General features: G+C 44.1%; 1 protein-coding gene across 1 annotated transcript in view; it reads right to left on the bottom strand.

Moving 5' to 3' along the window:
• adissp (adipose secreted signaling protein) overlaps positions 1-25,465 on the bottom strand; it is a 150,274-nt gene that overhangs the window by 28,101 nt on the left and 96,708 nt on the right. Inside the window, exon 4 of the mRNA XM_072577315.1 lies at positions 8,100-8,222. Coding sequence (XP_072433416.1) covers positions 8,100-8,222 — 123 coding nt within the window. The remainder of the gene's footprint in view (positions 1-8,099; positions 8,223-25,465) is intronic.

Below are 25,465 nucleotides of genomic sequence, written 5' to 3'. Positions count from 1 at the left end.
AGTTATTCCAGCAGGTCAACATGAAACGCCAGTTTCTGGCGATTACTAGAAGTGGGTTCAAGCACATCCTGAAACAATTCAAATCAGACAAACTAAAAGTGGCTACAGTGCAATCGCTCTGTCATGGCAGAAACTTTGAAAGTGCTAGAAAATCATAAGCTGATGGCCCTGGCAGAATTCAAACTGAGCGTTCAATTGATTGATTAATGACACCATCAATCAATTTTGCTGATGACTAAGTCCAGACTGAAGGGGTGGTCATTGGATGATTTGGATTTCATAGAATCCTAACAGTGTGGAAGCAGGCCATTCAGCCCATTGAGTCCACACCGACCCTCCGACAAGCATCCCACCCAGACCCAGCCCTCTACCCTATCCCTCTAAAACTGCATTTCCCACGGTTATCCACCCAATCTACACAGCTTTGTGGGAGGAAACCGGAGCACCCAGAGGAAACCTACGCCGACACGGGGAGAATGTGCAAACTCCACAGTGAACTGACTGTGAGATTGAACCCGGGTCCCTGATGCGAAGGGGAAGCTGTACTAACCGCTAAGCCTAGATTAGAGTAGTGCTGGAAAAACACAGCCGGTCAGGCAGCATTCAAGGAGCAGGAAAACCAATATTTCGGGCAAAAGTATGAAGGGCTTTTGTCCGAAATATCAATTTTCCTGCTCTTCGGATGCTGCCTGACCTGCTGTGCTTTTCCAGTATCACTCTAATCTAGACTCTGATCTCCAGTATCTGCAGTCCTCACTGTTGCCTAGATGATTTTAACCTCACTGTGAATCCTCTTGCCTACCTTGAAGAAGCTCTCCTCCTCTCTCCACAAGAATCTCAGTGAGTCTCTCTCTCACTGCAATCCCCAGGTCATCTCCTCTGCCCTGAAGCTCTTCAACCATGTCCTGAAACAGAGTCGCTACTACAGCCACATCTGCTTCCTCAGTGCTTGCCTCTGCAGCCAACTGATCCCATCATGGACTCCAGACTAAATTCAAACCAGCACAGTTTGGACCCGAACAGGACAACCAGTATCGACTACAGATTCAAAACCACCAGCAACGGTTCTCCTACAGGATCCTCCACTCCACACTCGCAGCCTTGCGCTGGCACCTAACCTCTCTACAATGAAGGGTTTTTGCCTGAAACATCAATTTTCCTGCTCCTCGGATGCTGCCTGACCTGCTGTGCTTTTCCAACACCACTCTGAACTAGGCTCTGATCTCCAGTATCTGCAGTCCTCACTTTTGCCTAACCGCTGAGCCATCAGTTTTGTGTAGACAAGACACTTGTCCCCATATGGGGTAGATCACAGTGTTGTAGCCGCAGTGGAACAGCTTGTCTAGTGTCACAGCTCATTCTACAGCATCAATCTTCAACACTGAAGCCTTTGCTTGCTGGAACGTTGTCAAGGCCCACAGACTTTGCAATATCCAACACTTCAACTATTTCTTGACATGATGTTGAGTGAATCAAACTGGCTGAGGTCTGGACTTTGTGATGCTGGGGAGCTTCAGAGGAGGCTGAGATGGGTCATGTATTAGGCATGCACTTCTGCCTGAAACTTATAAATGCTTCAGCCTTATCTTTTGCAATGACGTTCTGGCTATTCCATTATCGAGGCTGAGGGTATTTCATAAAATCATAGAATCTCTACAATGTGGAAACAGGCCATTTGGCTCAAAAAGTCATGTAAAGAAATAGTTGAAGTGTTGGATATTGCAAAGACTGTGGGCCTTGACAATGTTCCAGCAAGCGAAGGCTTCAGTGCTGAAGATTAATGCCGTAGAATGAGCTGTGACCCTCTGAACAGTAACCCACCCAGGCCTATTCCCCTACCTGATTATTCTATATTTACCCCTGACTAATGCACCTAACCCACACGTTCCTAAACTCTATGGGCAATTTTAGCATGGCCAATTCACCTTACCTGTACATCTTTGGATTGTGGGAAGAAACAGAGGCTCAGTGGTTAGCACTGCTGTCTCACAGCACCAGGGATCTGGGTTCGATTCCAGCCGCGGGCCACTGTTTATATGGAGTTTGCACATTCTCCCTTTGTCTGTCTGAGCTTCCTCTGGATGCTCCAGTTTCCTCCCACAGTCCAAAGGTGTGTAGGTTAGGTGAATCGGTCATGCTAAATTGCCCATAGTGTTCAGCGATGTGTATGTGAGGGGGATTAGTCAGGGTAAATGTAGAGTAATAGGGAAATGAGTCTAGATCGGTTGCTCTTTGTAAGATCAGTCTGGACTTGTTGAACCGAATGGCCTGTTTCTACACCGTAGGGATTCTATGAAACTGGAGCAGCCAGAGGAAACCTGAGCAGACATGGGGAGAATGTGCAAACTCTACAACAGACAGTCACCCAAGGCTGGAATTGAACCTGAGTCCCTGGTGCTGTGAGGCAACAATGCTAACCACTGAGCCCACCCCTCCAGTTGGTTAACTGCCCAACATCATTTGTGACTGGGTGAGGCTGGGACACAGAGCTTAAAGTTGTAAGATCATTCAGCCTTATCTATCACTTACTGCTTCTTCAAGTACTCCTCAGTTGTAGCTTCACCAGGTTGACACTTCACTTTTAGTTATGTCTGGTGCTAGCCTTGGCATGCTCCCCCACACATAATGGGTTGGAAGTATGCTGATGGGCATGTATGTAGTCTCTTTCATGATGTTCCAGCATCTCAAAGCACTCTGTAGCCAATGAAATGCTTCTGAATTGTATTCACTGGTGTAATGCAGGAAATATAACAGGCTGTTTGAGCAAAGCAAACTATCAGACAAAAAGAAGAGGGGCACTATGGGAATGATGTGTTTTTCTGATATTGGTCAAGGGAACAACAGAGACCATGCTCATTGGGATCACTTTCTTGCTCTATTTCCAGAAAAAAAAGGTGCCACAGGATCTTTTACATCCATCTGAAGAAGGCATTGCACCCAACAATATAGCAAGTCCTCAGAATTGCAACGGACTGTTGGTGTAGATTTTTATTCTCATATCCTTAAATGGAACATGAACCCACAAACATCTGACTTAGAGGCAGGCAGGTTGGCCACTCAACCATGGCCGATAACAGGGGCTAAGGGTGACTAGATGTGGGTAGTGCTTGGCAATGAAATGACACTGGGCAGAAGAAAGGGAGAATGGGTTTATGAGTCAGGGTTTGACCATATTGCAAACTGTAAGATTGGCTTTGAAGAGTAAATGGCAGGAAGAGAAGAGTGCAAGCCAGGTTCAGAGAGGGCCAGTGATGAGTTGAGGACAGTGCATGAAGAGGTATTGAATGAAGCACCTGAAAAGATGGCCTTGTTTCTAGAGACCCGGGTTCAATTCCCGCCTCAGGCAACTGACTGTGTGGAGTTTGCACGTTCTCCCCGTGTCTGCGTGGGTTTCCTCCGGGTGCTCCGGTTTCCTCCCACAGTCCAAAGATGTGCAGGTCAGGTGAATTGGCCATGCTAAATTGCCCGTAGTGTTAGGTAAGGGGTAGATGTAGATGTAGGGGTATGGGTGGGTTACGCTTCGGCGGGGCGGTGTGGACTTGTTGGGCCGAAGGGCCTGTTTCCACACTGTAAGTAATCTAATCTAATCTAATCTAATCTAATCTAATCTAATCTAGCCCTTAAACATGAGCATATCCAAAACATTGCAGCCACTATCCTAGCTTGCCCTAAGTCCTATTCGTCCTGTACCAATGTGTTCGCTGATCTACATTAGCTTGCTGTTAAACAATGCCTCAATTTAAAAACCTCATCCTGGTTTTTAAACCCTTCATGGCTTTGTCTCTTCTTCAGTAACTTCTTCCAGCCCTGCAATCCTCTGAGGTATTTGTGCCACTGTAATTGGAACCTCATGAGCATCGCTGACTTTCATTATTTCATGAATGGCAGTCAGATCTCATCATCCAACAGCTCTGAGACTTCCTCCATCTCTCTCTCTTGTTCTCTCTCTCTCTGCACCCTCTAAGCACTCCTTCAATCCCCTCCTTCAATGGTTTCAATATCTCCTCGAAATATGAACATGCAAATGAAGGCACAAGATTAGGGGCCACCTGGCCCTTCAATCCGGCTCCCGCCATTTAATACCCAACTCTCCATTCCGACATAGCCCCAATAATCCTTTATCCCTATGGCAATCTGCCTTAAGAATTTTTAAAGATTCTTTGAGGAAGGGACCCTCAAAAAAAACACATGTTTTCACATCCCCATCTTAAATGGGCTCTGAGCCCTATTTCTAGATCCTCCCACATGAGGAAGCATCCTTTCAACACCCACCTTGGTCGCGTCCCCTCAGGATCTTAAATGTTTTAATTTAACAACCTTTGATTGTACTACACTCCAGGGGAAACAGGGTAAGCATGTCTGGCCTTTCCTCATTCTCGGTATTAGTCTAGTAAACATTCTCTGAACCGCTTCCCAACAGATTAACGTCCTTCCATGAGTACAGTCACCAGTACTGTACGCAATACTGCAGACGTGGTCACACAATGCCCTGTCTAACTGAAGCATAACTTCCCTGCTGTTGCATTTCCCTCACAATAAAAAACAACATTCTATGAGTTACTGCTGAAGTGGCTCTTTGCCAAATTTTTGTTTTATAATACCCGTGTTTGGCACCTTGAGGTGTTTCACTGCATCAAGGATTCTCTATGGAAGTCATTATCTTTTTCTTTACTCTTGCGCTCAGAGAAAGTCATTATGTAACAATAGGCGACAGTGGTTAATACCTTGTGACTCAGAGAGACATGCTCGCCCACAGTTTGCTCAATGTGCCTCTGACGGTCATCTGTCAATATCTCGGTTATAAGGTGACAATGTGCTTAGTGCTGCACACAGCAGGATGAAGAATGCTGCAGTGACATGGTGCACACTGCTGACTTGATAAGAGAGATGCAGTGATGAATTAAAATCTCACAGCCACCGATGAGTGCAGCTGCCCTTGGTATGTAGCAGCAGTCCTGGAAACCATTTGGGGTTATGTAGCAACAGTGTACAGTACATGGCAACAAGCCGGGCTCCAAAGTACCAATACTTTGACAACACGAGCAAGTTTGGACCTGGAACAAAGACACTCTGTCTGTCTGTCTGTCTCTCTCTATATATATATCTTCTTATCTCAGAATCAGAAAAAGGCTGTTAGTCTCTCGTCAGGAGCCTGGAGCAGATCTATTTAACCACAGGGAAGGTGTGACCTCGGTGCAGAGGGAGTGCAGAGGAGGTTCACCCGTGGACTACAGAATGAAGGATTCAGTGGAAAGACTGGAGAAGCTAGGCTGTTCTCCTCAGAAGAGTGAAAGTTAGGAAGAGATTTGATCGAGGTCTTCAACAATTGAGGGTTTTTGATTGAGTAAGCAAGGTGTGACAGTCCCAAGTGGCAGAGGGCCAATAACAAGAGACAAAGTGGTTGACAAAAGAATCACAGGCGATATATGGTCATAAAGCATAGACCGTTCAGCCCATCAAGTCTGCTTCACCATTCAATGTGATCATTGCTGATTTGACAATCCTCAGCTCCACTTCCCTGCCTTTTCCCCAAAGCCCTTTATCCCTTTACTGATTAAATGTCTATCTCAAACTTGATTATATATAATGATGCAGCCTCAACAGCTCACTGCAGTAAAGATCCACAGATTCTCTACCCTTTGAAGGAAGAAATTCTTCCTCATCTCTGTTTTAAATATGAGACCCCTTATTCTCAGATCATGCCCTCTGGTCCGAGACTCTGTCACAAGGGGAAACATCCTTTTCACATCTACCCCATCAAGCTCCCTAAGAGGCTTGTTGGCTTCAATAAGATTGCCTCTCAATCTTCTATATTACAACGAGTACAAATCCAAAATAATTAAACTCACTTAAGCCGGTCTCTTCATACCAATTATCAGCCGAGCGAAGCTTCTCTGGACTGCCTCCAAAACCAACATATCTTTCCTTGGATCGGGGGCCCCAATCCGTTCACAGAATCCCAGCTGTGATCTGACTAGTGCCTTGTGTAGCTTTAGCAAACCTCCCTCCTGTTAAACTCCATTCCTTTTCAGATAAAGGCTAACATTCTATTTACCTTCCCTATTACCCACTGAACGTGGATGATGGGCTTTCTTCAGATTTGTGGACGATGACTCACAAATCTTTCTGTAACTTTCTGCCAGTTAAATATTCAACTCCTCTATTCTCCCTGCCAAAGTTCATAACCTCACATTTCACCACACTGTATTCTGCGTGCCAAGTTCTTGTCTACTCACTTAACCTGCCTATATCCCTCTGCATATTCTGTGTGTTCATCATTTGCCTTCCCACCTATTTTAGTGACATCTGCAAACTTGGCTCAAGTCAGTGTCCTTCCCTCATTCACGTCATTCACATATATTGACCCCCAGCGCTGGTCCCAGTGGTACATCACTCGTTCCCAATTTGTTTTCTTACAGCGAGTGTCACGATATGAAATGCAATGCCTGAAAGGGGAGTACAACAACTCAACAGGGACTATCAAAGAGGAATCGGATGGACGCCCTGAAGGAAATGAAATTGCTGAGATAGGGGGACAAAGGGTGTGAATGGGTCAAAGTGGAAAAAGAGCCACCACAGTTCCAACATGGGTTCCTTCCGTTAATCCTCGCACAATGAAAGGTGAACACAGACATAACTCGAGGTGGCAGAGAAACGCATTGGTGTGTCGGTGAATTCCATATCACAGGAACAAATAAAAAAAAGGCAAATATGAACAGAGAATGGTGCGTACAAGGCTTTATATTTTTAACACTTTACAGACCCCATGAATATTAGATTTTTCATCCTGATTCATCTTTTACTGATGATTCATGGAATAAGAACAGAATAAAATCCCTACAGTGTGGACACAGGCCATTCGGCCCAACAAGTTTCCACTGAGCCATGAGTCCAGAACCAGTGGTCACAGTTTAAGGATACAGGGTAGTTCTTTTAAGACTGTGATGAGGAGAGATTTCTGCACCTACAGAGTGGTGGGCCTGTGGCATTCTCTCCCACAGACAGTGATCGAGACCAAAACATTGAATGTTTTCAACGAGGAGCTAGATTTGGCCAAATGAAGCACAAATGAAGGATGTTGAAGATCTCAAACAAAAATGGAAAATGCCGGAAAAACTCAGCAGGTCATCAGCATCTGTGCTGTCCCATCTTCTGGGCAGACCCTTCTAACAAAAGGGTCACTGGATTCAAAACATTAACCCTACTTTCTCCCCACAGATGTTGCCAGACCTGCTGAGTTTCTCCTGCAATTTCTGATGGAGACGGTTCTTATGGTTAAAAGGATCAAACGGTACAGGGAGAAAGAAAAAAACACGGGATATGGAATTGAATGATCAGCCATGATCATACAGAATGGTGACAGCAAGCTAAATGGGCCGTATAGCCTACTCCTGCTCCTATTTTCTAAGTTGAGAGTCATAGAGATGCGCAGCATGGAAACAGACCCTTTGATCCAACTCGTCCATGCCGACCAGATATCCTAATTTAATCTAATCCAGTTTGCCAGCATTTGACCCATAATCCTCTAAACCCTTCCTACTCAAATACCCATCCAGATGCCGTTTAAATGTTGTAATTCTACCAGCCTTCACTGCCTCTAGCAGCTCATTCGATACATGCACCGCCCTCTGTGTGAAAATGTTGGACCTTAGGTCCCTTGTAAATTTTTCCCATCTCACCTTAAACCTATGCCCTCTAGTTCTGGACTCCCCTACCCCAGGGAAAAGACCTTGTCTATTTACCCGATCCATGCCCCTCATGATTTCATAAACCTTTAGAAGGTCACCCCTCACGAGTTTCTATGATCAGGGTCACACACATGGACGAGCTGTACATTATTGCTCTTCTGTTGGCTGTCACAAGTTGGCATTATGCATCAATATTTCTCTTGAGGGGACGGTTTACTTGGTTTTAAAGCTGCACAGCTCGATGGGGTTCCCAGACTGCCTGATTTTGCGTCCTAAAACATTTGCTCGATTTCAGCACATTTTCCAGCCAGAATATCACACATAACCCGGTCAGCACAGCAATGGCACCATCCCAGATACCAAGCGCAGTACAGGACACACTGCCTCAGAGAGGAAAAACAATGAACTTACCCAGGACTCGGGCCTGCAATGTAACTTTTACAGGGGAACGATCATTAATCTTGCTGGCCAAAACCATTTCTTCTCTGACCACGCCTTCCTTGTGGGCGATGTATTCACACTTGACTTGGTAACCTGCAACAGGAAGGGAGAAGGTCAATTTTATTTTTAAAATTACACAAAAGAAAGGCTACAACAAAATCCAAGCAACCTGGATCCTCAGAAACCAGTGTCAAAAAGTGTGGTGCTGGAAACACACAGCCGGTCAGGCAGCATCCGAGGAGCAGGAGAGTCGATGTTTTGAGCATAAGCTCTTCATCAGGAATGACAAAGAGCTTCTGCTTAAAATGTCAATTCTTCTGCTCCTCAGATGCTTTTCCAGCACCACACTCTTGAGTCTGATCTCCATCATCTGCAGCCCTCACTTTAGACCCTTAGAAATACCTGATTGTTGCACATATTGTATAAAAATGTTTTAAAAATGTTGAGGAGCCACACTCGGCGAGAAAAAAAACATGTCATCTGCACTTGATGGAGATACAGAAATTCTGAATAGCTGCACAACCTGAACAAGAATCAAATGATAGTAAAAAACACGTAACAGGTATTTTCTTAGAACATGACACCCACCATGGCACATCAGGCCATTGTATCAACTGTGATAACTGATCTAATTTCTACTGGTGATCCCCTCCCACCACATTGCCATCCCAAACCCCAGCCAATGGCTCCAAGCTGATGGCCCTCTGATAGCACAGTTTGCTTCCACCTCCTCCAGACATCCACAAACAGGGTGGCCCAGGCAGACACATTGCTTCAGTCTGCACCTGCTACAAACAACTCATCTCTTCCTACTTTGACTCAGTAATCCCTCCTGATCCAGTCCCTGCCCATGTACATCCGTGATTCATCTGACACTTTACACCAATTTCAGAATTTCAATTTTGCAGGCTCCATCCACCTCCTCTTTCCCATGGACGTACCATCCATGGTTCATCCACATTCACCAACACCCCACCCCCATTAGGATGGTCTCAGGACTCTCCGCTTCTTCTCGGAACAAAGGCATGAACTGCACCTGAACACCACCACCATCCTCCAACTGGCTGAGCTCGTCCTCACTCTCAACAACCTTTCTTTTTAACATCTGCATGATCACTCTAACTTTGTCTTTCCTACCAATCTTTTTCCCTCTTCTGGTATATCTTGTGCCCTAGTTCCTGACTACTACTTGGAGGCCTGTACAAGACTCCAACTATTTTGTTTTCACCTTTTCGAGGCCTCAATTCTACCCGCACATAATCCCCATCATCTGACCCTACTTAATTTCTTTCTATTGATTTAGTTTTATTTCTTACGAATAAGGCAACCCCACCTCCTCCGCCCACCTGCCTATGTTTTCAATAAGATGTATATCCTTGAATATTTAGCTCCCAATCCTGATACCCTTGCAGCCATGTCTCCGTGATACCTGCCACGTCATAATTGCCAATTTCGATCTGCACCACAAGCTCATTTATTCTATTCCTTAAACTGCATACATTCAGATATAACGCCTTCAGTCCTGTATTAACCTTTCCTCTTCACATTGTCATTCGTTTGTCCAATGTGCTTGAAGTTTGATTGCTAACTCTCTCCATACGCTCTGTCGTATTTATGTCTGTGTTGGAGATTTTATTAACTTCTCCCAGGTAGTGTATTCCACTCCACCACCATCCTCCGAGTGGAAATACATTTTCCTCAAATGCTCTCTAAGCCTGCTGCCTTTCACTTTGAGCCTATGTCCCCTTGTTATTGATACTTCAACTAAAGGAAACAGCTGCTTTCTACCCACCTTGTCCATGCCCCTCATAAAATCGGACACACCTCTATCAGGTGCCCCTTCTTAACCCGCTCTTCTCCAAAGAAGACCATCCAAGCGTATCCAGTCCCTCTTGAATGCACCATCCTGGTGAATCTCCTCTGCAGCCCCTCCAGTACAATCAGCAGAGTCTCTCCATCAACGATTGACCCCGTCTCTGTGGGGTCATTTGTGGGGAGTAATGGATAACCGTTTTGTAACTACATTTGGTGAAGTAATGTGACAACACCGTTATCCCAGTTATCCTCACTGGATAACTAAACAATTGAATGTGGGACTGAGAGGATGACAGTTAGGCCTGACTACGGAAATGGCAGCCTGCATCCTAAATCTGGGAGGGGGAGTACAAGGGAGTTTTCAGGCAGGATCCCTACTCAATGGCTCATTCAGCACATCAGCTATATTTAGAGATCAGCAAAACAAAGCATGCAGAACGGAGTTCTCATCAAGGCCGGCGGTCCCAGTGCAGGACAGATGGAATGCTGCCTTGCTGGAGGAGCCAGCTATCACCTGGGCCATTAAACGGACGTGCCGTCTGGCTCAGCTGATCTCAAAGCAAACTGGGTATCACAGCTTCGGAAAAGTAAAGACCAGCCTCGAATGTGAATTGACTAGAATCACACGTGGTGCCCTAGGGTAGGGATACAGCTGTGCTCCTGGGAAGTTCAAAGGTCAGCAGAGGGCAATTTAATCAAAGGTTTCAAAAAATTAAAGAGGAACAGTTAAGGTTGATAGAAAGACTGATATTTCTGTTGGTGGGGCATCTAGGGGACATAGTTTCAAAATCACATCTTGCAGGACTGAAATAAAAAAAAACACACAAATCTAATTGTTGGGAAAAACCCATCTTGTTCACTAATGTCCTTTTGGGAAGGAAACTGCTGTCCTTACTTGGTTTGGCCTACAAGAGACTGCAGACCCACAGCCATATGGTTGAATCCTGTCGACCTTCTGGGCAACTAGGGATGGACAATAAATGCTGATCTAGCCAATGACACCCAATTCCTGTGAATGAATAAACAAAATTAAAAAAAATATGTCCCTCAAGTTTATGCAGAATTTTATATCGCACCCAACCTGCTTATACCATCATTCTGTTTACTATTTAATCTCTGATGCCTTCCCCCCTAATGTCGCTTTCTTCATTTCCTTCCACTCTAACATTTACACCTATTTAACATCTCCAAATCTCCTTTATCCCCATTAATCACTCCCATTGATCTTCTGCTACGGGCACTCCTACATTTTGTTCCAAATCAGCCTTCTCCCCTATCTATCTAACACCAGCAAAAAGAGAAGCACAATTTTACAGTTCCTTTTAGTTCTGAGTAAGACTAAAGCTGAACTTGAAACATTAACTCTATTTCTCACTCTCCAGATGGTGCCGGACCTGCTTAGTTCCTCCAGCCCTTTCTGTGGTATTCATGTAGCATAACGATATTGGGGAGAAGCTGAAATTTTGTTTTGCTGTGTATTTGAAATCTTTCTTGCTGCATCACATGGGGATAGTTTGTTTCATTTCAGTTTTATTTCTTTTTGTGCAACAAATTTCTGTCTTACAGTTGAAACCAAAGCTGCCACATTAAGAAAAAGAGGGAAGCATATGTCAGGTAAAGACAGGATAGTTCCAGTGAATCCTTAGAAGAGTATAAAGGCAGTAGGAGTATACTTAAGAGGAAAATCAAGAGGGCAAAAAAGGGGACATGAGATAGCTTTGGCAAACAAAGTTAAGGAAAATGCAAAGGGTTTTTACAAATACATTAAGGGCAAAAGGGCATCTAAGGAGAGAATAGGGTCCCTCAAAGATCAGCAAGGCGGCCTTTGTGTAGAGCTGCAGGAGATGGGACAGATACTAATTGAGTACTTTGCATTAGTATTTACTGTGGGAAAGGACATGGAAGGTATAGAATGTGGGAAATAGATGGTGACATCTTGAAAAATGTCCATATTACAGAGGAGGAAGAGCTGGATATTTTGAAATGTATAAAAGTGGATAAATCCCCAGGACCTGATCAGGTGTACACTAGAACTCTGTGGGAAGCTAGGGAAGATATTGCTGGGCTTCTTACTGAGATATTTGTATCATCGATAGTCACAGGCGAGGTGCTGGAAGACTGGAAGTTGGCAAACGTGGTGTCACTGTTTAAGAAAGGTGGTAAGGACAAGCCAGGGAACTACAGACCAGTGAGCCTGATGTCGGTGGTAGGCAAGTTGTTGGAGGGAATCCTGAGAGACAGGATGTACATGTATTTAGAAAGGCAAGGACTGATTAGGGATAGTCAACATGGCTTTATGCATGGGAAATCGTGTACCACAAACTTGGCTGAGTTTTTTGAAGAAGTAACAAAGAGGATTGATGAGGGCAGTGGTAGATGTGATCTACATGGACTTTAGTAAAGCGTTCGACAAGGTTCCCAGTGAGCAAGGTTAGACATCATGGAATACAGAGAGAACCTGCCATTTGGATAAAGAATGGCTCAAAGGTAGAAGGCAGAGGGTGGTGGTGGAGAGTTATTTTTCAGACTGGAGGCCTGTAAACAGTGGAATGCCACAAGAATCACTGCTGGGTCCACTACTTTTCATCATTCATATAAATGATTTGGATGTGAGCATCAGAAGTATAGTTTGTAAGTGTGCTGATGACACCAAAATTGGAGGTGTAGTAGACAACGAAGGAGGTTACCTCAGACTACAACATGTTCTTGATCAGATGGGCCAATGGGCTGAGAAGTGGCAGATAGAGTTTTATTTAGATAAATGTGAGGTGCTGCATTTTGGGAAAGCAAATCCTAGCAGGACTTATACACTTAATGGTAAGGTCCTAGGGAGTGTTGCTGAACAAAGAGACCTTGGAGTACAGGTTCATAGCTCCTTGAAAGTGGAGTCACAGGTAGATTGGACAGTGAAGAAGGCGTTTGGTATGCTTTCCTTTATTGGTCAGAGTGTTGAGTACAGGAGTTGGAAGGTCATGTTGCAGCTGTACAGGACATTGGTTAGGTCACTGTTGGAATATTGCGTGCAATTATGGTCTCCTTCCTATCAGAAAGATGTAGCAAAACTTGAAAGGGCTCAGAAAAGATTTACAAGGATGTTGTCAGGGTTGGAGGATTTGAGCTGCAGGGAGTGGTTGAACAGGCTGGGGCTGTTTTCCCTGGAGCATCGGAGGCTGAGGGGTGATTAGATTAGATTAGATTACTTACAGTGTGGAAACAGGCCCTTCGGACCAACAAGCCCATACCAACCCTCTGAAGAGCAACCCACCCAGACCCATTCCCCTACATTTACCCCTTCACCTAACACTATGGGCAATTTAGCATGGCCAATTCACCTAACCTGCACATTTTTGGACTGTGGGAGGAAACCGGAGGACCCGGAGGAAACCCACGCAGACTCAGGGAGTATGTGCAAACTCCACACAGACAGTTGCCTGAGGTGGGATTTGAACTCTGGTCTTGGGCGTTGTGAGGCAGCAGTGCTAAACACTGTGCCACCAAATCTTATAGAGGTTTATAAAATCATGAGCAGCAATGGATAGGACAAATAGACAAAGTCCTTTCCCTGGGGTGGGAGGGTCCAGAACTAGAGGGAATGGGTTTAGGATGAGAGGGGAAAGATATAAAAGAGACCTAAGGGGCAACTTTTTCACGCAGAGGATGGTACGTGTATGGAATGAGCTGCCAGAGGAAGTGGTGGAGGCTGGTACAATTGCAACATTTAAAAGGAATCTGAATGGGTATATGAATAGGAAGGGTTTGGAGGGATATGAGCCAGGTGCTGGCAGGTGAGACTAGATTGGGTTGGGATATCTGGTCAACATGGACGAGTTGGACCGAAGGGTCTGTTTCTATGCTGTACATCTCTATGACTCTATGACATTGTGTCTCAATAATTCAGTGAAAGACAATCAACAGAAACAAAACAAAATCCATTCATCCAGATTTGAGTGCAGGACCTGATCTGTTCAGTAACTACTACAGTCCCAGTTTTCAGCTTCATTTGGAAAGAAGTACATTATAATTCGAGCTGAACTTCAATGTCTCAAGCATGAGGACAAGATAGGAGCTGGACTTGACCCTTCAAGTTTCCTTCACCATTCAACACTAAACTTACATTCACAAATCACAGAAGTGTCACAGCATAGGAGGAAACCATTTGGCCCAGTGTGTCTGTACTGGGTCTTCAAAGGAGCATGACTTTGTGTCCTTTTGCTCCATACCTTTGTATGTTATTTCTGTCGAAATAACCATCCAATGCCCCTCCTGAAAGCCTCAATTGAACCTGCTTCCACCACATTTCCAGGTAGTTCACACCATATCCTAACTACTCACTGTGTGACAATGTTTTACTCAGATAACTCTTGCTTCTTTTGCCAGTCATTTTAATTCTATTCCCTCTTGTTCTTGCCCCTTTTGAACAGGAATAGCTTTTCCCTAACTACATTATCCAGCCCGCTAATGATTTTGAAAATCTCCATCAGATTTCCTCTCAGTGTTTGTTGCTACACAGAGAAAAGTTCCAACTTCTTCAATGTATCCTCACAAGTAGGATTTCTCCAAAATAGCCCCAGATAGTCCGAGGTCTCTAAATTTCCTTAGTAATCAAAAATGTCTGTCTTGAATATACTCAATGGCTGAGCATCCACAGCTCTCGAGGGTAGACTCATCTGTTTGAGTGAAGATATTTCCCCGTACATCAGTCGACATGGCCGATCCTTTGTTCTGAGGCTCTGTGTTAGATTCGCTAACCTGGTGGAACATGTTTTCAGTGCCCATCCAGTCAAACCCCTTAGAACTTTTACATACTTCAACTTGATCACCTTTTATTCTTCTCAGTTTTAGGTATTATCAGCCAGGTATACTTAATGTCTCCTCACAGGACACTCCCTTCACTCCAATCACCCGTCAAGTGAATTTTTGCCGCTCTTTATCTGGGGCAAGTCTCCACTTGACTAGGAAACCAAAACTGTACACTGTCTTCCAGGTATGGATTCACCAATGTCCTGTTTAATTGCAATAAGACTTCAATCCCCTCACACAGCAACACATGTGTAACAAAAGCTAACTTACTATTTACCTTCCTGATTTCTGCTGTACCTGCTGATCTATGTGCAAGGACACCCCCAGACCCCTCTGAATGCCAATTTTTTTATTCTCTCTGGATTAAAACCTCTACCTTATTATTTTTCTGTGCCAAATTAGACAACTATGCATTGTGTTACTTTTTTGGAATGACAGCGTCACTGGATAGGCCAGCATTTATTGTCCATCCCTAATTGTCCAGAGGGTAGTTAAGAGTCAACCACGGTACTATGAAGGTTATGAAGGTGTTACGTACTGTACCTTTAAAAGAGACTGGAAGCTGGCATGGATGTAGAGGGGCACAGAGTATGCTGAAAGAATTTATAATCTAACATTTGACTGTGAAACCAATAAAGCAGATGAGGTGTCATGATACAAAAACAAATTCAAATCTGGCCAACCAGTGTAAATTATGCTCCAGATACCAAAATCGAATCAAATTTGAATTTAGTATTTTGACAGCATCAAACTAATGAAATGACCCAATGTTTTGGATATAAAACCAGACATTTTGAACAGTTAGGGAGAGAACTGCCAGGAACACCAACAAGTATAGATTGCTAGCTGAAGAGCTCTTGGAAGGGTACCTGTGCATATGAAAGACCTGAAGCAGAATACTGAAGAAAAGATGATAGAGAAAAATTGACAGAGGAAGATCCACAAAGGAGAATTGACAAAGCTGACTGGTTTTGAAATGTGACTTTTTTGTACATCTTAATTGGGATTTTTAAAAAGTTGGACCAGTAATGTAGAGTGGGAGGTAAAAGAGAAGTTTAAGAGAAAGGGGTTGTAAATAGTTGTCTCATGCTCTCTTTTGGTTTTGAAGAATAAAATGGTTAATTTTTGCTTTATATAGTGACCTCTAGGATAGTTCTTTGCCTCTTGAAATTTAACAAATTACGGTGCGAGTTGAGCTTCTCTGTGTGTCGGGTTTAAATTAGCAGAGGGGTTCCCTCAGTATTGTAACAGTGAGGATTGGTCGACTAAAGGATAAGGAAGGAAGGCTGTGTGTCGAACCTGAGAAAATGGATGAGATTCTGAATGATTACCTTGCATCAGTGCTCACTGAGGAGAGGGATATGATGAATGTTGAGATTAGAGATAGAAGTTTGATTACTCTGGATCACATTTACATAAGTAGGGGAGATGTGCTGGGTAGGCTAGAGATTATTAAGGTGGACATATCCCCAGGACTGGATGGGATATATCCCAGATTGCTGAGGGAGGCAAGAGAGGAAATAGCTGGAGATATCTTTGTAGCATCTTTAAATACAGGTGAGGTGCTGGAGGACTAGAGGGTTGCTCATGTTGTCCCCTGTACAAGAAGAGTAGTAGGGATATTCCAGGTAACTACAGACCAGTGAGCCTGACGCCGGTGGGGGGAAAGTTGCTGGAAAGGGTACTGAGCAATAGGATCCATTTATATTTAGATAAGAATGAGCTTATGAGTGATAGGCAACATGGTTTTGTGCGGGGAGATCGTGCCTTACCAACTTAATAGAGTTGTTTGAGGAAGTGACCAAGTTGATAGATGAAGGAAGGGGTGTAGATGTCATATACATGGATTTTAGTAAGGTGTTTGATAAGCTTACCCATGGTAGACTAATGGAGAAAGTGAAGTCACATGGTGTGCAGGGTGTTCTAGCTAGGTGGATAAAGAACTGGTTGAGCAACAGGAGACAGAGAGTAGTAGTTGAAGGGAGTTTCTCGAAATGGAGAAAGGTGACTAGTGGTGTCCCACAGGGGTCAGTGTTGGGGCCACTGTTGTTTGTGATATACATAAATGATCTGGAAGAGGGCACTGTTGGTATGATCAGCAAGTTTGCAGATGACACAAAGATTGGTGGAGTAGCAGAAAGCATAAGGGACTATCAGAGAATACAGAAGGATATAATATAGATGGACTGGAGAGTTGGTCGGAGAAGTGGCAGATGGAGTTCAATCCAGGCAAATATGAGGCGATACATTTTGGGAAGTCTAATTCTAGAGCGAATTATACAATAAATGGAAGAGCCTTGGGGAAAGTTGATGAGCAGAGAGATCTGGGAGTTCAGCTCCATTGTACCCTGAAGGTAGATAGAGTGGTCAAGAAGGCATATGGTACACTTGCCTTCATTGGACGGGGTATTGAGTATAAGAGTTGGCAGATCATGGTAAAATTGTACAAGACATTGGTTCAGCTGCAGTTAAAATACTATGTATAGTTCTGGTCGGCACATTACCAAAAGGATGTGGACACTTTGGAGAGGGTGCAGAGAAGGTTTACGAGGATGTTGCCTGATATGGAAGGTGCCAGCTATGGAGAGAGGTTTAGTAGGTTAGGATTGTTTTCATTAGAAAAAAGAAGATTGAGGGGGGACCTGATTGAGGTTTACAAAATCATGAAGGTTATAGACAGGGTAGATAGAGATTAGCTTTTTTCCCAGTGTGAAGGATTCAATAATGAGAGGTCACACTTTCAAGGTGAAAGGTGAAAAGTTTAAGATGGATACACGCGGCAAGTACCTTACACAGAGGGCGGTGGGTTGCCAGTAGAGGTAATAGAGACAAGCACGGTAGATTCATTTAACATGCGTCTGGACAGATGCATGAGTAGGCGGGGAGCAGGGGGATACAGATGCTTAGGAATTGGGTGACAGGCTTAGGCAGTGGATTTGGATCCGAATAGGCTTGGAGGGCCGAAGGGCCTGTTCCTGGGCTGTAAATTTTCTTTGTTCTTTGCTCTTTGTTATTTGAGTCTGAAGTCACATGTAGGCCAGTCCCACCAACGTTCTAGAACTGGGGACTTCCCCACCTCCTGATGCTGCCTGGCTTGCTGTGTTCTCCCAGGCTCCTGCTTGTCGACCTTGGATTCCAGCATCTGAAGTTTCTTTGTCTCAGACCAAATAAGGATGGCAGATTCCTTCCCTAAAGGGCATTTATTCCACAGGTTGTGCGTCCATTCTACTGTATTTCCGAATACACTGAGATGGGATGTGGACATAGCTGGCAAAGCCAGCATTTGTTGCCGACCCTAATAGTGGCTTGCTCAGCCATTTCAGTGAGAGGTTAAGAGTCAACCACATGGCTACAGATCTAGAGTCAAGTGCAGGCCACACTGGGTAAGGATAGAAGATGTCACAACATTCAAGGCCTGTGGGCCAAGGGTTGGAGATTTAGAGTAGTTTGCGCCAATGCAGATTCGATGGGCCTAATGGTCTCCTCTGTACTGTATGATTGTAAAATCATTCTCATAGCTTCATTTTCCATTTAATTTTGTATTGTTAAATAATGATGCTGTGCCTTTAAGAGCCATTCTGAGCTGTCTCTCTTGCGGGGGGGGGGGGGGGGGGGGCAGGTGGTAATAAGACCATAAGACATAGGTGTGGAAGTAAGGCCATTCAGCCCATTGCGTCCACTCCGCCATTCAATCATGGCTGACGGGCATTTCAACTCCACTTACCCACATTCTCCCCATAGCCCTTAATTCCTTGTGACATCAAGAATTTATCAATCTCTGCCTTGAAGACATTTAGTGTCCCAGCCTCCACTGCAATGAATTCCACAGGCCCACCATTCTCTGGCTGAAGAAATGTCTCCGCATTTCTGTTCTGAATTGACCCCCTCTAATTCTAAGGCTGTGTCCACAGGTCCTAGTCTCCTCGCCTAACAGAAACAATTTCCTAGCATCCACCCTTTCCAAGCCATGTATTATATTGTAAGTTTCTATTAGATCTCCCCTTAATCTTCTAAACTCTTATGAATACAATCCCAGGATGCTCAGCCGTTCCTCATATGTTAGACCTACCAATCTAGGGATCATCCATGTGAATCTCCGCTGGACACGCTCCAGTGCCAGTATGTCCTTCCTGAGGTGTGGGGACCAAAACTGGACATAGTACTCCAAATGGGGCCTAACCAGAGTTTTATAAAGTCTCAGTAGCACAGTGGTGCTTTTATATTCCAACCCTCTTGAGATAAATGACAGCATTGCATTCGCTTTCTTAATCACGGACTCAACCTGCATGGTTACCTTTAGAGAATCCTCGACTAGCACTCCCAGATCCCTTTGTACTTTGGCTTTATGAATTTTCTCACCGTTTAGAAAGTAGTCCATGCTTGTATTCTTTTTTCCAAAGTGCAAGACCTCGCATTTGCTCACATTGAATTCCATCAGCCATTTCCTGGACCACTCTTCCAAACTGTCTAGATTCTTCTGCAGCCTCCTCACTTCCTCAGTACTACCTGCCTGTCCACCTAACTTCGTATCATCGGCAAACTTCGCTAGAATGCCCCCAGTCCCTTCATCCAGATCATTAATATATAACGTGAACAGCTGCGGCCCTAACACTGAACCCTGCGGGACACCGCTTGTCACCGGCTGCTATTCCGAAAAAGAACCTTTTAGCCCAACTCTCTGCCTTCTGTCAGATAGCCAATCCTCAATCCATACCAGTAGCTCACCTCAAACACCATGGGCCCTCACCTTGCTCAGCAGCCTCCCGTGTGGCACCTTATCAAAGCCCTTTTGGAAGTCTAGGTAGACCACATCCACTGGGTTTCCCTGGTCTAACCTACTTGTCACCTTTTCAAAGAATTCCAACAGGTTTGTCAGGCACAACCTCGCCTTACTAAACCCATGTTGACTTGTTCTAATCCGACTCTGCTCTTCCAAGAATTTAGAAGCCTCATCCTTAACCTTGGTGACACCATAGTGATGATATGTCTGCTTCAGAAGTAATTGGTAAACAGCTTTGAGCTCCCTGAGTATTGTTTTTAGCCTGAAAAAAGCATGAGTGTTTGCAGTCAGGTTCACGTGGAACCAGGGCTTTTGTTTTGCTTTCAGTTGGGAGTCAAGAAGTGTGGGTGCTGGAGTAGCACAGCAGGTCAGGCAACATCAGAGGAGCAGGAGAGTCAATGTTTCGAGCATGAGCTCTTCATTGGGAATGAGGCCAAGCCAAACGTCAATTCTCCTGCTCCTCAGATGCTGCCTGACCTGCTGTGCTTTTCCAGCGCCACACCTTTTGACTTTGATCTCCAGCAACTACAGTCCTCACTTTCTCCTCTCTAGGATTTGGAGTTGGCTGTTGCAGCTGTGAGATAAAGCCCTCTCTCTGCAGCAGCAGAAAACTTGAGTTCTCTCTTTGTGGCTAGCATCTGTTCCTCACAGTGTTCCTTTCTCCTGGCCTGAAGAGGAGATAATGCATGAGGAAAATCTGTTTTGCTCAATTTGCCTTTACCAAGGGTGTTTATGGGATGCCGCTATATTGGAACAGCTGATGATTAGTAGTTAAATAATATGTAATTTCATTAAGTATTTCAATAGAATTAACATAATGCAATTTGTCATTTTTTGTTTGGATTTTAACTGTGTTGCAAGAATAAAGCATGTTTTGTTTAAAGTCTCAGAGTAGACCAATCAAGTCATATCTGAAATCCAGAACCTTACAAAGCCTTTAAACAAAAAGTTAGGATTTAGGCTATCTCTCTGATATATTTTGAGGGTGTTTGGTCTGGTCCAAAACAGTCAGGAAACTTCAATGCTTTTGACTCCATTCCCTCAGCTAAATCAATTATTCACACGATACTCTAGAAGCTGAAATTGTGTTAGCCCATACATTAAAGAACATAGAACATTACAGTGTAGTACAGGCCCTTCAGCCCTCTATGTTGTGCCAACCTGTGGAACTAATCCGAAGCCCATCTAACCTACATCTTTCCATTATATCCCTCTGAATGGTATATTCACATTCTTTGTCCATTAATGAATATTCATTTCATGCTAAGTACTAACCTTAATCACAAGAGTCCCAATATTGTGTAATACTCTTATGCGTGGCACCAGATGCATCAAATACTTTGAAGAGGAGATGATGGCCTAGTGGTATGATCACTGGATTGTTAATCCAGGGGCTGAGATAATGTTCAGGGACCCAGGTTCAAATCCTGCTGCAGCAGATGGTAGAATTTGAATTCAATAAAAATAAATCTGGAAGTAAAGAGTCTAATGATGACCACAAATACATTGCTGACTGTTGGGGGAAAATATCCAGCTAGTTCACTAATGAAGGAAACCCCTACCTGGTCTGGTCTAGTCTATGTGTGACTTCAGACATTCAGCAATGTGGTGAACTGCCTTCTGGTTAATTAGGGATGGGCAATAACTACTGGATTGGCATGCATGCAGGTGTGTCTTCATTGCTCAGGCCTTTGTGTATCAGAATCAGGATGTCATGTTGAGTTTGTACAGAACATTGGTGAGGCCCCTTCTGGAGTACTCTGTCCAGTTCTGGTCACCCTGTCATACTTAGGATATCATTAAACTGGAGAAGGTCAGAAAGGATTTACCAGGATTGGAGGGTTTAAGTTATAAAACAGACTGGAAAGGCTGAGACTTCTTTCACTGGAGCGTAGGAGGTTGAGTGGTGACCTTACATAGGTTTATAAAATCATGAGGGGCGCAGATAAGGTGAATGGCAAAGGTCTTTTCCCGAGGGTAGGGGAGTTCAAAATTAGGGGGCATATGTTTAAGGTGAGCAAATAAAGATTTAAAATGGACAACTTTTGAGGGGAGAGAGTGGTTCATGCGTGGAATGAACTGCCAGAGAAAGTGGTAAATGCTGGTACAATTACAGCATTGAAAAGACATTTGGATAAGTTTATCAATAGGAAAGGTTTGGAGAAATATGGGTCAGGAGCAGGCAGGTGGGACTAGTTTAGTTTGGGATTATGGGTGACATGGACTGGTTGGCCCAAAGGGTCAGATATCTGGTCGACATGGATGAGTTGGACTGAAGGGTCTGTTTCCATGCTCTACATTGCTATGACTCTATGACTCCAGGAAGAACACACACTGTGGCCATTACAAAGTCGTAATGTTAATAACGGAATTGAAATAAATGAAAGTAAACATGCCCCCAACTGAATTCCAACCCCTCTGGGATAAGGACCAACAGTCTTAAAACTATTTCTGATTAATAGAGTCATAGAATCAAATAGACATTCAACACAGAAACAGACCTTTTGGACCAACTTGTCCATGCTGACCAGATATCCTAAATAAGTCTCGTCCCATTTGACCTATTTCCCTGTAAACATTTCCTATTCATATACCCATCCAGATGCCTTTAAACGTTGTAATTGTACCAGCCTCCACCACCACCTCTGACAGTTCATTCCATCCACTTACCACCCACTGCATGAAAGAGTTGTCCCTTCGGTCCCTTTTAAATCTTTCCTCTCTCAAACCTATGCCCTCTCGTTTTGGACTCCCCAACCCTGGGGAAAAGTTCTTGTCCATTTACCCTATCCATGCCCTCCATGATTTCATAACCTTCAGTAAGGTCACCCCTCAGCCTCCAATGCTCCAGGGAAAATAGCCCCAGCCTAATTAGCCACTCCCTATAACTCAAACCCAACAAATCTGGCAACATCCTTGTAAATCTTTAAAGTTTTATGCATCCTTCCTATAGCACGGACACCAGAATTGAAGGTAGTATTTTGTTGTAACTGTTCAAAATTAAAATTCACACAACACCAGGTAATAGTCAAACAGGTTTGTTTGGAAAAACTAACTTTTGGAGCACTGCTCCTTCATCAGGTAGTTGTGGAGTATAAGATCATAAGACACAAAATTTATAGCAAAAGTTTAGAGTGTGATGCAACTGAAATTATATATTGAAAAAGACCTGGAGTCCTGGTATTGTGTGATTTTTAACTTTGTACACCTCAGTCCAACACCAAAACTTCCAGTTCAAAATTAGACATTCTTCTGCATGTCCTGATGAGTGAAAGACACAAAGCTTCAGAAACATAGAATCCCTACAATGCGGAAGCAGGCCATTCAGCCCATTGAGTCTACATCAACCCTCTGAAAAGCATCCTACCCAGACATACCGCATCCCACTAATCCTATATATCCCAAGGCCAATCCACTTAACCTGCACATCTTTGGAGTGTGGGAGGAAACCAGAGCACCTGGAAGAAACCCACACAGACACGAGGAGAATGCACAAACTCCACACAGACCGTCGCCAGAGGTTGGAATCAAACTTGGGTCCCTGGTGCTGCGAGGCAGCAGTGCTAACCACTGAGTCACCATGTTGCCCCTCATCATGTCGTTTAGTTCAGCAACACTTGAGAGGAGGTCCGTTCCTCTTGGTGAGTTGGTCTATATTCCTTGCTCAACCAGCAACATCCTAACAGATGAGGTTGGTCATTGTCTCAGTGCACCTCGTGTGAGCTCAGTGTGTGCAAGCTGCCCACTGCACTCACAGCAAAACAATGGCGACTATACTTCACTGGCTGTTAAACACTCAGGGTCGTCCTGAGGTTGTAAAAACAAGAATTCCTTTAATTTCTTTTTCCGAATCCCATCTTGACTGCACAAGCATCCTCCCTATTCTGCTGGCAACAACTAGTCTTTCCATTAATCATTGGAGGCTGACACAGTAAACACCTCGAAGATTACTCCTAATTGCCCGTAAACTCATATGATCTTTTCTTTGTGGGAAAAAAAGGCATCATTTATTTGTGCGTGTGGTTAAAACACTTCCATAAATGTTCTCAAAAAGCTAAGTGGACAAAACTAAACACTGCAAGCTGTACACAATATGCCAAAGCCTCCGTTGCTTAGCGACTAGCTCTATCCGAGAGACTTTTATTCTGTTTCGCAACGAATTTAAACATGATCACCCACTCTGACCTTGAAAAGCAAGCACGCAGCCTCCCAAAGCATCACTTGGCAACAGTGAACCCAGCACTGGATGGACTTGTACATAGAGGGAGGGCCCAGGGTTTGATGTCTAGTTAAGGCTGAGTCAATCTGTGTCACTCAGAGGGGGTCCGCATTAGGCTTGATGCCTCCAAACACCCCAGGGGTCATTGGTAGTGCTCCCCCTTCTGTTGTTGCAAAGCTTGAGAGTTTATAGACTCTTTCCCTCGCCTCATACACTAAGAATGGCTCCTGGACAAACAGAGGATCAAGGATAGGGACTCCTCCGATTCACAATAAGAAGGAGGACATCTCAGTGGGAGAGTGGGAATGGCCAAGGAAGGCAGTGGAGGGGAGTGGGAGAGCAGAGGGCATGGAAAGTAGCAGAGCAAAGAGAGGGAGGGGACAGGGTAACAGCAAGAGGACAGGGCAGGATGGTAAGAGAGAAATCGGGGAAAAAATTTAAGGGAGAAAGGGATTAAGAGAGAGAGAAATGGAGATTGAGATAAAAGGGATCAGGGAGAAATTGAGGAGATAAATAAGAGAGGAAAGAAGACAGAGAGTGCAACAGAAAAGATTTAGGAAGGGGGCAATTGAAAAAAATGGAACAACAACCTACTGGGAACCTCTTGCATATTTGCTTGGAGTACAGGTTTCAAAGACCTTTTTTTAAGTTATTAATTTAGAATCGCATTGCACATTGAAAGAGAAAAACATGTCATTTGTTAAATTGCTTTGCAAATCTCTTAATGTTTAGCGTCATTGAAAAATCAGATTGTGTCTAACAGAAAATGTAAGGTTATTTAAGGCAAGTGTGTGTGTTGGATGATGTTGACAGGAGCTTTTTACATGCTCAGCAGGGTGAAGGGATTGTCATTCTTTCTCAGGATACTTCCACATTTCGAGATTCAGTTCAGGATTTTCCAGCGGAAGCGCTGAGCCTGAATATTGACATCAGACGTGGGTTTTGACCCAGAAACTGTGTACAGTGTAAGCTCCTACCAACCACAATGGGTTTCTGATTGGTTAATCTTTGGTGGTACAGAGGATGAGAACATTTTGGCCCAGGCAGCTGTTCTTCTTCAAAGGGGGATCTTTGATGGCCACCTTCACAGGGACATGGTCTCATGGTTTACCTTAAAGGTGTTACCTCCCATCAACACAATACACCAAATGAAGTGCACTCAAAGTGCAGCACAGTTGCAAGTGCTGTTTCTCTGGTTAAAACATTAAGAGGAAGACCTGTCTTTCCTCTCAGCTCAACATAGAAGATCCCATTGTAAATATCGCAAAAAACAACAGTTACCTGACTGTCAGGTCAACATTTATTCCTGTGCCCAGTTACGTGAAAATCTTATTGCCACCTTTTGCCTTAAGAAAGTACTGTAAGGGGCTCCTCACCTTCTAGGATAGCAACATGTCTATAAGTTTCAGCTATGTGTGAGAGAGAAGTGAGAGAAGGGTTCCTGTCACAGTCTCGGGATCGAAAACAGAAATCGCTGAGAAAACTCAGCAGGTCTGGCAGCATCTGCAGAGAGAACTCAAGAGTTAGCATTTCAGATCCAGTGACCCTTCCTCATAACGGTTATAAAGAGCTCTGAAGAAGGGTCACTGGAACCTAAATGTTAAACTCTGTTTTCTTCCCACAGCTGATGCTAGACCTGCTGAGTTTTCACAGTGATTTCTGGTTTTGTTTCTGATTTCCAGCATCAGCTGTTCTGTGTTTTTTTTTTGTTTACAGTCTCGG

Source organism: Chiloscyllium punctatum, chromosome 1 (assembly GCF_047496795.1).
Source record: "Chiloscyllium punctatum isolate Juve2018m chromosome 1, sChiPun1.3, whole genome shotgun sequence".
Taxonomy (NCBI): Eukaryota; Metazoa; Chordata; class Chondrichthyes; order Orectolobiformes; family Hemiscylliidae; genus Chiloscyllium; species Chiloscyllium punctatum.
The sequence above is the reverse complement of the archived record's forward strand: the minus strand, read 5'-3'. Positions and strand labels throughout refer to the sequence as shown.